Source organism: Mastigoproctus giganteus, chromosome 11 (genome assembly GCF_048544385.1).
Source record: "Mastigoproctus giganteus isolate SK-2022 chromosome 11, ASM4854438v1, whole genome shotgun sequence".
In the NCBI taxonomy this organism is placed as follows: Eukaryota; Metazoa; Arthropoda; class Arachnida; order Uropygi; family Thelyphonidae; genus Mastigoproctus; species Mastigoproctus giganteus.
The window spans coordinates 27,041,327-27,056,391 of record NC_143585.1 but is presented as its reverse complement, the minus strand read 5'-3'; the positions used below and the strand labels follow the sequence as shown (position 1 = coordinate 27,056,391).

Here is a 15,065-nt window from a genome sequence, read left to right as displayed (position 1 = left end):
CTAGTAGATAAAATATTGCCATGGACTGAGATCAGCAACATTTATTCCGTGCTCCAGTCATTCACTTAATTTAGTTGGTTATGTTGCTGCAGAGAGTTGTAGTAATGCTTCCAGATATTTTTTATTTGTGAAAATTTGTTTGTTTTTTTCTCTGCATCAATGTTTCCATGGAACATGCTATGCAATAAATTGGATAAAGGTTCTTATACATTAAAGAAATTGTCAGATACAAGGTGGTCTCTGCCAGGGCTGATGCAGTTTTAGCGTTAAAATATGGCTACAAAAATATAAAAGAGGCAGATGAGATTCCACAAAAGAAAAAAAATTGTTGTTATTGAAGCAAAATCATTACTTAAAGAAATGAATGAATGATTATGAAACTGCCGTAATGACAGTCCTATGGAATAAAATTTTGCAAAGAATCAATGCAACAAGTAAATCTTTACAATCTATTGACTGCACAATTGTTAAAGGTGCGTCATTATTAAAAAGTCTAGAAATTTTTATTAATGAAAACAAAAGACATAATTTCAACGAAATCAAATCAGAAGTTAAAGAACTAACAGATAAGACATTTGAAGATGATCGCAAGCGAACATATACAGAAAATTGAAAGGAATTTTTTTTTACATAATGTACTCTACGTAATATGCGATCATTTAATAGCAGAACTGAACAGACGCCGAAAAATCTATGAAAATGTTATAAGTAATTTGAGTTTTTTTTCCTGTTTACATTGTGTGTAGAAGAAAAGAAAAAATGCGTTAATAATTTAATAGAAATGTATAAAGATGACCTTGATTCAAGTAATTTTAAAGATGACCTTGATTCAAGTAATTTTAAAGATGACCTTGATTCAAGTAATTTTAAAGATGAGTTGGAACAGTTTTTAATCTTTTTAGATGAAGAAGACAAGCGATCAATTAATAATATATACAAAAAAGCATTAGATATGAAAAGAACTTTTCCAAATTTGGAAATTATTTTGAAAATTTTTGCGTGTTCCCCGATGCGTTTGAAATTTGCCAATTTCAAACGCATCGGGGAACACTCATTTTCTTGTCTAAAAAGAGTAAAAAATTATCTGAGAAATTCAATTTCAGAGGAAAGACTAAATAATATGGCTATTTTATATATAGAGAGCGATTTACTTAAAATTATTGATTGTGATGAGATAGTTAATAAGTTCGCAAAACGAAAAGCAAGAAAAAAATTTATTTAAATATTTTCACATTTGTAATTTTAATTTCAAGTAAAATTCTATGATTTTTTGTTCAAATTTCTAATTGTTACTCCTATTATACGTATACTATCGTTAATTATAATTATACTTTTACATATGTTCAACTATTAGTTCAAAACTTTGTGATTATTATTATGCTATTATTAATTATATTATACATATATTATATTCAAATTTTAATGTTTTGAAAATAAAACATTAATAGTACATAATATTTTTTTATTTATTTTAAAAAATGGTTAACGTGTATTTTTATTTTCCCTGTCTCTCTTTTTTTTAAGGGGACCAATATTTTCTTCTGTGCCCGAGGCCAAAACCGACCTTAATCCGCCTCTGTTGGGGAGCACCTACATTAGTGGAGAAGTCAGAAAGGAGTCTACCATCACCTGCAGTGTATGGTCAGTCAAAAAACTAAACATACAATTATAAAAAACAGTTGGCAAACCATAAGATGGAAGCTTATTTAGGTCTTAATGCCAAACACAATCAAATGCCTTTGAAATATCAAGAACAGCTGCCTGAGTTGTTCTTGACATTTCAAATTTGGTGAGTCTCACCAAACTTTTCCATTGAATTTGTCCAGAGATGGGTAAGATAAGCCAGTGGATTGACAGTGACAAAATCCATACTGGCAATCATTGATCAGACAGAAAGTTTCGAGATAATTTAGGATTTGGCAGTTAATGGATTCTCCATTACTTTAGAAAGACTAGAGGACTGCAAGAAAGACTGCAATGGAATGATAATTGGATGGGTTGGATTTGTCACCCTTTTTAGGAACTGACCAGATATGGGCAAATTTCCAAGCAAAAGGAAAAACACCAGTGGAATAAGAAAGTGTAAAATGAACAATCTGTGCAAAGTCATTAGTAATTGCAAAAGCCTCAGCACCTCGACCAGTTGGATCCATATGACTAGAGAATGGAAGCCAGATGAAGTTGTGAATATTAAAATCACCAAGGAAAAGGGAAATTACCTCACTGTTAGGAAAGTTGGACTGGAGAAAGTTGAGGTTCACAGAGAGGAAGCAAAGAGTTCCAAATGATTAGTGGAAATGAGAGATCATTAAAGGCAAAAGATGAATTTGACAGAGAAGATCAAAAAGTGGAGATTCCAAATTACTAAGTTGCTGACAAAGATTATCAATGCAGACATATGCACAGGTACCACCTTTGAAGCAAAAGAATTCATACAGCAAATAATTAGGACAACCGAGGTGATCAGTAGTTGAATCAACTGATACTGGAATTCTGTCAGAAAAAAGTAAGACTTAACAGACTAGGGGGAAAATGGACATCACTGAGATTGGAACTGAGATTACTTATATTTGTGAGAAGAAGGAGGTGTTTGGGATGTGCAGAGCTTTATGCAGATAAGTTTGTTCTATTAGGTTGACTATTCATGATCTATTCAGTAAGTAAAGAAAAGGTGGGTGTCATGTTGTATGAAATAATGAAGTTTTAGGAAATGGCATACACCCAGCAAGAATATACTCAGCTCTTTGATAATGTCTCCCCCAGCATACACCCTACTTGGACTCCCTCTAGCTGATCCAGTGCCTCCTAGAGAGTAACTGATAGGTTCAATCCAGTGAGCTATCTAGCAGCCTGCCTGCAAACACTGTTTTAGAGCTGAGCCCTCAAAATTTAAAGAAGATTGAATCACGCCATTATTCAATTCATAACCTCAAAACTCATCAATCATAACTGCATGATGGTAGAGATGTGGGGGGGAGAAATACATATAGCAAGATGAATTAGATTGTTCAGATTTGTGTCTAAGTAATTTGGGTCATGAAGCATCAATGTAATGTACTAGTAAATTGTGAATGTACATGTGTTATAAAGTTGTTTTGTCTGTTTGCACGATGAAAAACAGGAAAATCCTTGGGAAACCCTTTCCCTTGTTTGAAACTTATTAACTCAGCTCACCCAAAAAGGTCCAGTAAGCTGTTTTTTGCTATCAAAACAGGATTTGAAACTGAACCCCACTCCCTTCAAACAAATCTGCATGGCCATGAGGTCCTATATAAAAATTTTCTTGTTTATACTCTGGCATGACCACCAGGTCAGTGGAGTTTACAATAAATCATCAATACAAAGATCAATCGCATTTAGCAATCAGGAGCTTCAACCCTAGTCCCCTCAAAGAGCGTGTGCTACTACCACGCTCGCTTCTGACCACTCGGCTATGTCAGGCCTAAATAGTAACCATCATTAGCATAGGCACATGATGCAAGAAAGTAAGCTTATATAGCATCAGCCAAAAAAAAAAAAAAAAAAAAGTACCCTTCTCATTTCACCCATCTACTCCCTCCAAATGTCTGTATAGTTCTGCCTTGAATCTATTTAAGCTATAAACTTCTACAATGACAGATGGAAGTTTGTTCCAGCAATGAACCACACACTGGCTAATCGCAAACTTCTGCACATCTATCCTACAACTGTCTTTCCTCAATTTGAATTTATGCCCTCTCAGGCAATTATTCTGAGCAAGTTCAAACCATTCAAGGCTTTATACACCTCAATCAGGTCACCTCGCAGGTGCCTAGTATCCAGACACTAATTTGCAAAACTTAAGCCTTTCTTCGTAAGAGCAACCCTTTGTTCCATTCACTAATCTTGTTGCCCTTCTCTGTACTCGTTCCAACAGCTCTACATCCTTTTTAAAATGAGGCCTCCAGACCCGTATACAGTACTCAAGGTGTGGCCTGACCATTGCCTTATACAAGGCAATGGTCAGGTCACCTCTTATCCCTACTAGAAATATTCCTGTATATCATTGACAAGACCCCATGAGCTACTCTTGCAGACCTTCTGCACTGCTCAGAAAACTTCATATCTACCTGGACAATTACCGCCTGATCCTTTTCATTCTCTGCCACTGTCAGTGTAGTGCCACACAGCTGATACGTTACTCTGGGGTTACTGCTTCCCATATGTAGTACTTTACATTTATCAATGTTAAACTTCAGTTGCCACCTCTCAGCCCATCTGCTCAACTTTTCTAGATCCTGTTGCAGCAGTGTACTGTCATTAACAACCCTGCCGACCTTCGTATCATCTGCAAACTTGGACATTAAGCATGATATACCATCATCAATATCATTAATAAATACAGAAAACAACAATTGACCCAACACTGAACCCTGGGGAACACCACTAATAACATTAGACCACGAAGAGCAGTGTCCATTGAGTACCACTCTCTGTCTTCTCCCACTCAACCATCCTTTTATCCATAGTAGCAATTTGCCTCCAATGCCACACTGCTCAAATTTGTGCAGCAGTCCTCCATTTGGCTAAAACAGATAAAAATAACTAGCTTCAGGGCTATTTCAGGTTTATCATGTTTAATTATTTATTTACAAGTAAATGTTTGAATGATCTTCTTTCCATATCCCATAACTAGGAATTTATATATTTAATTAGAGAATTAATTTATAATTATACCATAATTTCTCATGACTTTGATGTAAATTATTAGAAAAAATTGTTTACGATTAATATTTACCATAAACATAAAATACAGAAGGCCATCCTCCAGCAAAACCATGTTCACATAACAATGCAGCAAGTGGCAGGGTAACAACAGTTCCAATGGTGGCCCCATTGCCAGAAATAGACATCAAAGTGCTACGTTCTTGTATAGGAACCCAGTGGGCAAAGAGAGCAAAAAATGCAGGAAACGTCACACCCTAAATAAATTTTCAAAATTTATCCATTTAATTCCATTATTTGGCATATTTCTATTTTATATATGGAACTGAATTTAATGTGATTAAACATCTCACCATTACTGTTTCACTAAAACAATAAGTAAATAATTTCACATGACTTATAAAGAACTATCTATTACAATTTTTTGATATACAGTTTTTAAAGATAAAAAGTGTGGAATTGGCATATTGTGCAATTGCGGTGGAATCAGCATATGTAAATTCAGATTTTATTATAACATTAACAGACTCTATTAAGATTAATCACATATTAATAATAATATAAACATAGAATTAAATACAGAATTAAGCGAGTCAACTGGGTTCGACCTGAAATTGTCGTCTTGGATTTTGCATCATGACAATGCTCCCGCACATTATTATTATTAGCCATATAATGCAAGGAAGCCTGAGACTTATGCTGCACCAACTAAAAAAAAATTTCCAAGTTACCCTGAGAGAGAGAGAGAGAGAGAGAAGTACAAGGGAATCACCAAGAAAGAGAAGAATAATGATATCCAGCTCAGGACCCTGGGTGTGCCAAGCCTATACTCACCAGATGTGAGCCCCTGGGGTTGCCGCCATTGTAGTGAAAGAGATTTTAACTTCAAAATTGATCACAAAATTGCAGCACCCTCCGTATTCGCCTGATTTGTCTCATTGTGACTTCTTTTTATTTCCTTGACTAAAAGGAGTCAAGAAAGGAACACATTTTCGGTCAGTTTCTGAAATTCAGAGTAATGTAACATGGGTATTAAAACAGATACCAGAAAGTGAGTACCAGAAATGTTACAATCAATGGATCCTACGCTGGAAGTGTGTGTACAGTCTGAAGGGGACTACTTTGAAGGTGATGGTATTTGTATAATTTTAAAAATAAAATTTTTAATTTAATTATTCTCAAAACTTTATTGTCACACCTCATGTGTGTGTATATATATATATATATATATATATATTTTTTTTTTTACTTTGGAGCCTTGAAGTGTCCTGGTTAACCCACTTCTCAGTTAATCCAATCCCGATAAAACAAGTGTGCTGTAATTTAAGACAGAGTAAAGGATCACAAAAATTCTAGTGGACATAAAGCTGCTGTAGATTCTTATTTTTGAGCCAAAAACATCATAATATAGAAGATTTCATTAATAAAGATTTAGAAGACCTAAAATAAGATGAAGTAAAGAAAAATAGATTAATACTATTAAGGCTGATAGATATAATTTACTTTATTGTGAAACAAGGAATAAGTTATAGAGGAAAGAATGAAAGCAGGAGCTTGTCTTCTAGACATCAAAATAAGGAATAAAGGAAATTTTTTAGAATTAGTTTTAAATATAGCTAAATGTGACAAGTTACTTAAAAGTTATCTAGAAAAAAAAAACTGAAAAATCTCAAATAAGCAAGTCTAACCAGTCCTGAAAGTAGAGGCAGAGATAAATTGCTAACTTTCTGAGTAAAAATACTAGTAATAAAAAAATGCTAGTTATTTGTAAATAAATACAAAATCATACTGCAGAAGAAGTAGTAAAAAAGGCTGGTATTTTTAGTGTATAGAAAGAGATAGTACACAAGGTATTAGCATAATGGAGCAATACTCAATGATAATTGGATACATCAGTGGTTCTCGAACTTTTTCATTAGTGGGCCAATATTGACGAAAACATGATGATAGAAATTGTAGGTGGGCCATATATATATATCAGGTTAATGCTGTGACATCACTGCCATCCTTGCATGAAAGAATGGTTGGAAAGAGAAGGGTTTGCAGGTGCACATCATTATCACAACTATGATAGTTGGGATTTTCACAGTACCTATTGCCCCCACCTATATGCCCAGTTCCCTCCATTTTTACTTTATATTTGGAATCAGTCATCAAAAATTTTACCACAAAAGTCAGTTAACAGGAAAATTTGTGAAAGTCCTGCACGTTTCATATTAAATAGTTTCCGCTGTAGTTAATACACAAGTCTTACAAAAATAAATTAAATAAATTAAAAATAGATTCTATAAAATTTGAACAAAGATTTTCTTCACATTTATACATAACATCATAAAAAATGGCTGGGGGACCACATACAAAAAGCTTGCGGGATGCACTTTATGAACCCTTGGGATATGTAGATAGTGAAAGAAAAGTACAAGAAAGACTACTAGTTTTTTAAATATAGAAAAATCAACACATGTAGCTTTAAAAAATTATTTACAAAATGTCTTAAAAGAACATGATATTCATGAAAAAATATGGTTGGCTGTATTCACTTTTCATGGTGCTGCAAATATGTCTAGCCAATATAATGGCCTTCAAGCTCCATAAAGGAAATGTCATCAAATGATTTTTCGTGGTGTTATTGGATTCTATTATGACTGTGATAGTACACAGTCATAATAGAATAGTATGCTTTTTTTTTCTGAATCCTATAAAAGATTTTCTATTTTGGAAAACTGCAGTGAAAAACGTAATAAAGTAAAAAAAAAGAATGCTGAGACAAAGGTGGTGGATCAAAATAATGCAATTTGCACTGTATTTGGAAGTTTTCAAAATATAAAAAAAAAAAATTTATTCCATAATTCTGGAAGTATTACAATAAATATCGGCTAAAGTCTATTATTTGGATGCCACTTGTCTCTGCGCAGTGGGCGTGGTCGTAGAACGGAATGATTGTATAGTCGAGTTCTGTGATTGGGTGATTATTGCAAAGCCACTTTATATATTTTCAATATTGTTTCTGATTGTTTTGTATCACTGAGGTAGGGGGGTGCTTAGCTTAGATAGGGTGTTTATCCCCCCTCCTGCTGTTTTAAAATCGGAAAATGAGTTCCCGATTTTAAAACAGCGGCAAGTGGGGGAATAAACACCCTAGGCATGTCAACCTAGGAGGCCGGGGGGGGGGGGGACAGTGAGTGGACCTGCCAATTGCTGCCTTCTTCCTTCCTGGCTTTTTTGTCAAAGTATGGAGTGGTACCCAAGATCTGAATTTTAACCAAAATAGTACTGATTTTGACAAAAAGACATGCTCAGAAGTATCTTCATTTTTACAAATATTTTGTAAGTATGAAACTGTGTTGAATCCTTACACTGTATGGCTATTACTGTATATGGCACACAAATATATATTGACACTGTCATCCACACAAGTAGCATGTGAATATATATTTTCAGTATTAAAAATAATAAAATCACATTTATGCACCAACATGAGGGGAAGAAATTTTACAGGCTCTAATGATAATGAATATAGAGCAAGATGTACTACATTCAATAGAGCTTAATAAAATTATTAACACTCTTGCTACACAAAGCAGAATATAAAAAATTATTGATGCAATAATTCTGTTTAATCAGAAAAGTATCTATTTTGGTTTTGAACCAGGTTTATTTAATAAAAAAGAGAATTTTATGTTTTTATAACTTAGAATTTGTTTCTTTACTTGCTTTTATACCAAGTGTATTTGTTAATTTGAGTTATAATAAAGGAAATATAAGTAATTGTTCTATTTAATTTTTTAACCATACAAGCCTACTTTATATGACATTTTTAAGTATATAAAAAAATAGGGTCCTAAAGTTCTAATTTCTCAGTGGGCCTTTTATTTTCAGTCCAAATCTCAGAAAAAATATACTTTTTTCATTCTATTTCCAAAAAAGTTTGGAAAGTTTTAGTATAGCAGTAACCCTAGAGTAACGTATCAACTGTGTGGTACTACACTAACAGTGGTAGAGAATGAAAAGGACCTGGGGGTAATTGTGCAGGCAGATATGAAGTTTTCTGAGCAGTGCAGATGGTCTGCAAGAGTAGCTCATGGTGTCTTGTCAATGATATACAGGAATTTTTCTATCAGGGATAAGGAGGTGACCTGACCCTTGCCTTGTATAAAGCAATGGTCAGGCCACACCTTGAGTACTGTGTACAAGTCTGGAGGCCACATTTTAGGAAGGATGTAGAGCTGCTGGAGTGAGTGCAGAGAAGGGCAACAAGATTAGTGAATGGAACAAAGGATTGCTCTTATGAAGAAGGGCTTAAGTTTTGCAAATTACAGTGTCTGGAGACTAGGCACCTGCGAGGTGATCTGATTGAGGTGTATAAAGCCTTGAATGGCTTGAGCATGCTCAATACTGATGGGATTTTTCCTCTTGCTCAGAATAATCGCCTGAGGAAAGTCAGTTGTAAGATAGATGTGCAGAAGTTTGCCTTTAGCCAGTGTGTGGTTGATTGCTGGAACAAACTTCCATCTGTCATTGTAGAAGTTGATAGCTTAAATAGATTCAAGGCAGAACTAGACAAACATTTGGAGCAAGTGGATGGGTGAAATTAGAAGATTTGTTTTGTTTTTGTTTTTTTTCTTTTTTGGCTGATGCTATATAAGCTTGCTTTCTTGCATCATGTGCCTTTACTAATGCTAAGTTGTAATTATAACAGAAAATAACTGTTTACATTTTCATTGAAAAATAAATTATTTTTTATTAAATACATTTTAATTAATGATGCTATTAATATACAGAGATAAATACAAGAGAACAAAGTATATTTGCTTTGTTAGCCATCAATTACCATAAGCATTATGTAGTAGTAAGTTTATGTTTGTTATTTGGTTTTTAGGAACATTAGCAACTAAGGCCATATTGCTCCGGGAATATGCGGTGGTCATTCCTTTGACCTTTCCGCATCCTCCGTATTTGGTGGTGACAGGCTCGAACCCCGGTCTAATCAAGAAGCGTGTGCTATGCACTGCTGCTCCTTCCCACCTGGCTACAGAGGCACCTAGTAAGTTTATAAATAAATTTCACAAAAAATAAACTTTTCTACTTACTTCTCCTAAACCAGCAGCTATTCGAACAATTACTAAAGCATAAACTCCTAACCGTGCAGCAAAGGGAGTGAGAAGGGTGAAAAAAGAAGTACAAAAAATTCCTCCACCCAGTAACCACTTTCCACCAAATTTCTCAGCTAACCATCCTCCAGGCACTTGGGTGATTACATAACCATAAAAGAATGCAGCCAATATCAAACCTTGAGTTTCTTCATCCCAAAAAAATTCTCCATCCTTGGAAAAAAAAGTAAATTAATAAAAAATAATTATGAGATACTTTATTTATATCTAATAAAACAGTTACAAAAAGTTAAAAACTTATCAAAAATACAAATTATTAAAAGCAGATCTGGATTATTGCTAATCTTCATTCAAAAGCTGCTATAAAAATCACGCTCTAGGAAAAACATGCACTCAAAAAATAAAATATTAGATGTAATAAAAATTTGTGCAAAGAATCAAATTGCATAACAAATACCGAGAAGAAAGGTATAACATGTTGTTTTTTACACTGTGAACTAAGCAGCATTCGTAAACTTAACAGCTATGCACTTGCATTCAAAATACTTGCTCAACCTTGTGGTAGTCACTATATTTGCTCATATCAAGAGAACAAAGTAGCTGATAGCTGTACTCAAATGCCACTATTGCTAAATATTCATAATATTTATGACTCGTAACTATTAATTTCTTAAAATAATTTCTTAAATAAACATTTCAATTATGTAGTTAATTGTGTATTTAATAAATGTTTCACATAACCTGATAGCACAGGATTAAATTTACCTTGTAAAACTATGTATTAATATTTAGAGGACATTATGAAAGGAGACTGATGAAAGAATAATAAAACTTAAAAATGAAAATGAATTATAATCCATTAGGGTTGTAAGATAATATGCATCTTTGAATCTCTAACTTGTCATAAAAATGAAACGAAAATTATTAACATAATTAAAAATATAATGGATTATGTTGCTAAAAAGTGTAATCTGACTTTCACGTATTAACAGCTTACTGGTAGATAGAGAATGCATTAAAAAGAACTATAGTCACATGTTAAATTGTGTCTCTTGTATAGGTATGGAGTTTTAAATGGTAAAAAAAAAACAATAAAAATAATAAAAAAAAGAGACAGGTACCATGTAAAATATTCATTTATACTAGGTATGTGTCTACTTGTTCTTACTCTTTTTTCTTATTTTTTAACATGCAAAACTCCACAGCCATTTTTTTTAAATTCAAATAGCCATAACTCTGCAACCATTCAGAATCAGACACATTTATACAACCTTATTTATTTGTTTTGGAACGTAAAACTGCCCCTATAATTTTGGTGGTATACTTTAAATACACTCTGTGTGTGTATATATATAAAAACACAATATACTGTATATCCGTATGTGCATGTGCACACGCACACATTTAAATATTGTTGCTTACCTTTTCAAAGTTATATGTTACATTTGTTTGTTCAATTAGATTTGGGCATTCTTCATTGCTTGACTCCACTCGAACAACTGCTGTATTGTTCACCATAGCAACAATAGCCACACTCAGGTTCACCCGAAGAGCATAAACAAGAAAAAATCCCCAGAATGCCCAAAAGGTTAAAAGATAACGTGCTGGAATACAAGCTAAATAAATAAAGAGAAATAATTTAAAAATTCATGTCTTGATTAAAAGTCTGTGCATGATGCAAAATGATAAATAGAATATTAGAACTTTATCAAATCTAAAGTTACAACAGTATAAAATGCCACATAATCATTCCAAAATTTCCGTAAAATTATTCAATATAAATGTAATAAAAAAATTAATAAAATTTAACAATACAGAGTAGTTTTTTAATCTTGAACCATTTTAGTTGCACATATTTTTCTAATCTCCAAAATCTTGGAACTGAGACTCTAGGCACATGTTTGTGAATTCTGTTGGCAACTTTTGAACTGTATATCATTTTAAACCAAGCTATAATGGTAGCTTAACAGAATACAACAACAACAAAAAAAAGCACAAACTTTGATTTGTGTAAAGCATCAGCAAAAAATACTGTTTAGCATTCAATTTAGCAGTGTGATGATGTGAATTGCTTTCTTGATCAGCAGAAATGAATTTAGTCTAATGAGTGTAATGAAGCCAGGCAAAATAGTGTTGGACATAAACAAGAGATTAATAATCAATTATTTCAACTGAAATAAAGAATTATATGCAAATTAACTGATTATGAAATCAACTAGAAAACTGAAGATGAGAAAAAAAAAGAAAGAAAACAAAACAACGGTGCAGGAATTCAATCCAATGTTTTGACAACTTAAGAATGAAGTTTTGTTACCACTTGTGCAATAGTTCTGTTTTCTCTCTCTCTCTCTCTCTCTATATATATATATATATATATATATATATATATAGAAAGAGAGAGAGAAATTTTATTTATAAAAAATATATATATAAATATTTTTATTTATTTATATAAATATATATATATATATTTTTATTTATTTATATATATATATTATTATAATTAATAAATAAATAAATATATATATAGGGGAACAGAACTAATCAACTAATTTGCATAAAATCAATTATGAAAACAAATTCCATAATCAAGGCCAATTGTTTTGTGACTGAGCGATTTCTGTGAGCTTTCACTGCAATTTTCTAAAAAGTGAATTTAGTTTCTTTTACATTCTTCTCCTCAAGAAATCTCTTTATTTAGTAGCAGTTCTTATTCCTAAATTACTGGTTGAGAGCAAGAAAGGAACGTCACCTTTATTTTTCTTAGACTTATTACTAACTCCTACTAATACTTGATCACTCCAGGCACTGCTCCTGCCTCCCTGTAGCAGGTCCGGTAACCTTGGCAGAAAAGTTAATCTGCCAAGAGCTGAAAGGAGCTAATGTGGATCACGAAGGAAATTATCCATCACTTTGGCCTTGAGGCTCATTTTCAAGGACAGACCAAACTGAATCTGATTCATCTAATCCCAAGAGACAAAGAACAGAAGAATTCAAAAACGTATTACCACTGTTTCTAATAATATATTCCCAAACAAGACAATTGACAGGTGCACTTTCTCCATTTCCTATTCAGAAATGTCTTGAGAATGCTGCTGAATCATCTAAAAAGATGAAAAAAACTCCACTCTGAATATTAACTCATAGATACTACGAATTACAGATACTCTGAAGCCCTGCTAAGAATATCAAACTTTACAGACATTACAATCACAGTTATTCCACGTGCCACCCTAAATACCTTTAAAGGCATGCTGCCTGAATGGGATTTAAATGTTTCCGAAGAGGAATTAGTCAAAGAGCTACAAGAGCAGAAAGATGTACAGGTAAAGATAATTAAAATCAAGAAAGAGGGTGAACTTGACCTACACGCAGTGTTACACCAACCTTCTCTAAACCAACTCTCCCAACTATAGTTAAAGCTGGATATCTGAATTACCATATATGACCCAACTTCCTAATCCTGTTAGGTGCTTCAAGTGCCAAAAATTTGGCCATGCTCAAACAGTGTACAGAGGGGACTCAGTGTGCCCCAAATGTGGATCCAAGGAACCATCCAGCTTACTTGAAAGTCTGTGAAACCTGGAAAACAGGAAAGAAAATACAAACGTATAAAATAGAATACAAATTGACTTACTAAGAAGCAAGGAAACAAGTTTAATCACTGTACCCAAATATACATATGCAGCTGCAACACAAAAATATATATCGGAAGCAACTCAAATTGAAGTATCCATACCACCTGCTGCATCCATTTCCAAATGGGCTCAGGCTGTCCTGGAGTCCACAGCAGTTCCTTAAAGAATGTCAGAGACCAAACAAATAATATCCCAGTCACGGTACTACCAACTTCTACTCCATCCCATTCAAATGCTGAGTCTGAAAAACCCTAACTCGCAAAAGACTTTCTAGTAGACCACAGATATGGAAATTGATGACACCACCAATAATGATGAAACCACCCTAGAAATACATGTTGAGGAAGATACTCCATGATCCATATTCCCAAGAAAAGAGAAACTAAAATTGGAACGCTATAAAAAGATTGACTCTAAAAGGAAGTCGGAAATAATTTAGCTTTAGGAGTAGAAACACTTTCTACTCCTAAAGCTAAATAATGGATCATTTGAATCAATGGAACTGTAGAGGTCTACACAGCAATATTGACAATATTCATGATTTGATAAATCGGCATCATTTAGTGAGCATCTATCTACAAGAAAAGAATCTCATTCCACAAGTGACACTTTCAGTTAGAAACTATACATTTACAGGCATGACTACGTGTGTAGGATCACTACCCACAGCTCACATGGAGGTGTAGCTATATTGTTGACACTAAAATCCTGACGTATTCCCCTACAAACCTCTTTAGAGGTAGTTGCAGTATGCTTTGCTTTGCTCTTGGAATAATGCTTACTCTTGTGTCAATATATATATCTCACCAAATCAGACATGCTCACTGACTGAACTAGATGATCTTATCCTACAACTACCATCTCCTTTCTGTGTGTTGGGTGATTTTAATGCATATCACCAGTCATGTGGAATATTATAGATAGACAACCAGGAATACACAATAGAGTCCTCTCTCGTAAAGCATAATCTCATACTGCTTAACACAGGCTCTCATCACACCTATGTCCATTTTCTGACAGGCTCAACCTCTGCTACAGACCTGTCAATATGCTAACCCACATTATTTCCAGACTTAAATTGGATAGTTTCAGATAACCCATTAAATAGTGACCATTTTCCTATAATTTGTAAGCTCTACACACAGAAAAACTTAAAAAAAGCAGATGGAAGATAAATGGAAATTCCCTAAAGCTGGCTAGAATAAATATGCATCCAGCATTACACTAGATAATCATGTCATCCAAATCCATAGATGATGCAGTTAAATATACTACAGAACAGATGCTGGCTTGGCAGTTGCTGCTACTGCCATGCCACAAACTTCAAATAAAATATGCAAACACATCAACTACTGGTGGAATTCCGGATGTAATGCTGCTAAGAGAGAAAAGAACAAGGCATGGAATCAGTTTCGAAAGAATATAACCACTGCTAATCTCAAAAACTACAAGAAACTTAAAGCACTTGCCTGCTACATCAGGTGGAAAGCTAAAAAAAGAATCATGGATTCAGTTTCCCTCATCTGTCACTAAAGAAACAGAACCTGGAAGAAAATAAATGCCTTACTGGAAAGTTTCCATCAATTCCTTCTTCAATCATCATCTGCAATGAACAGGAGATACCACCTTTCCT

At 33.7% G+C, this 15,065-nt stretch overlaps 1 protein-coding gene across 1 annotated transcript in view; it reads right to left on the bottom strand.

The window, feature by feature from the left end:
* Positions 1-15,065, bottom strand: part of LOC150077829 (sialin-like) — a 66,773-nt gene that overhangs the window by 38,561 nt on the left and 13,147 nt on the right. The window contains exons 2-4 of the mRNA XM_090384376.1: positions 11,217-11,410; positions 9,774-10,007; positions 4,757-4,940 (exon numbers count right to left, since the gene is read on the bottom strand). Of these exons, the coding sequence (XP_090240502.1) occupies positions 4,757-4,940; positions 9,774-10,007; positions 11,217-11,410 (612 nt within the window). The remainder of the gene's footprint in view (positions 1-4,756; positions 4,941-9,773; positions 10,008-11,216; positions 11,411-15,065) is intronic.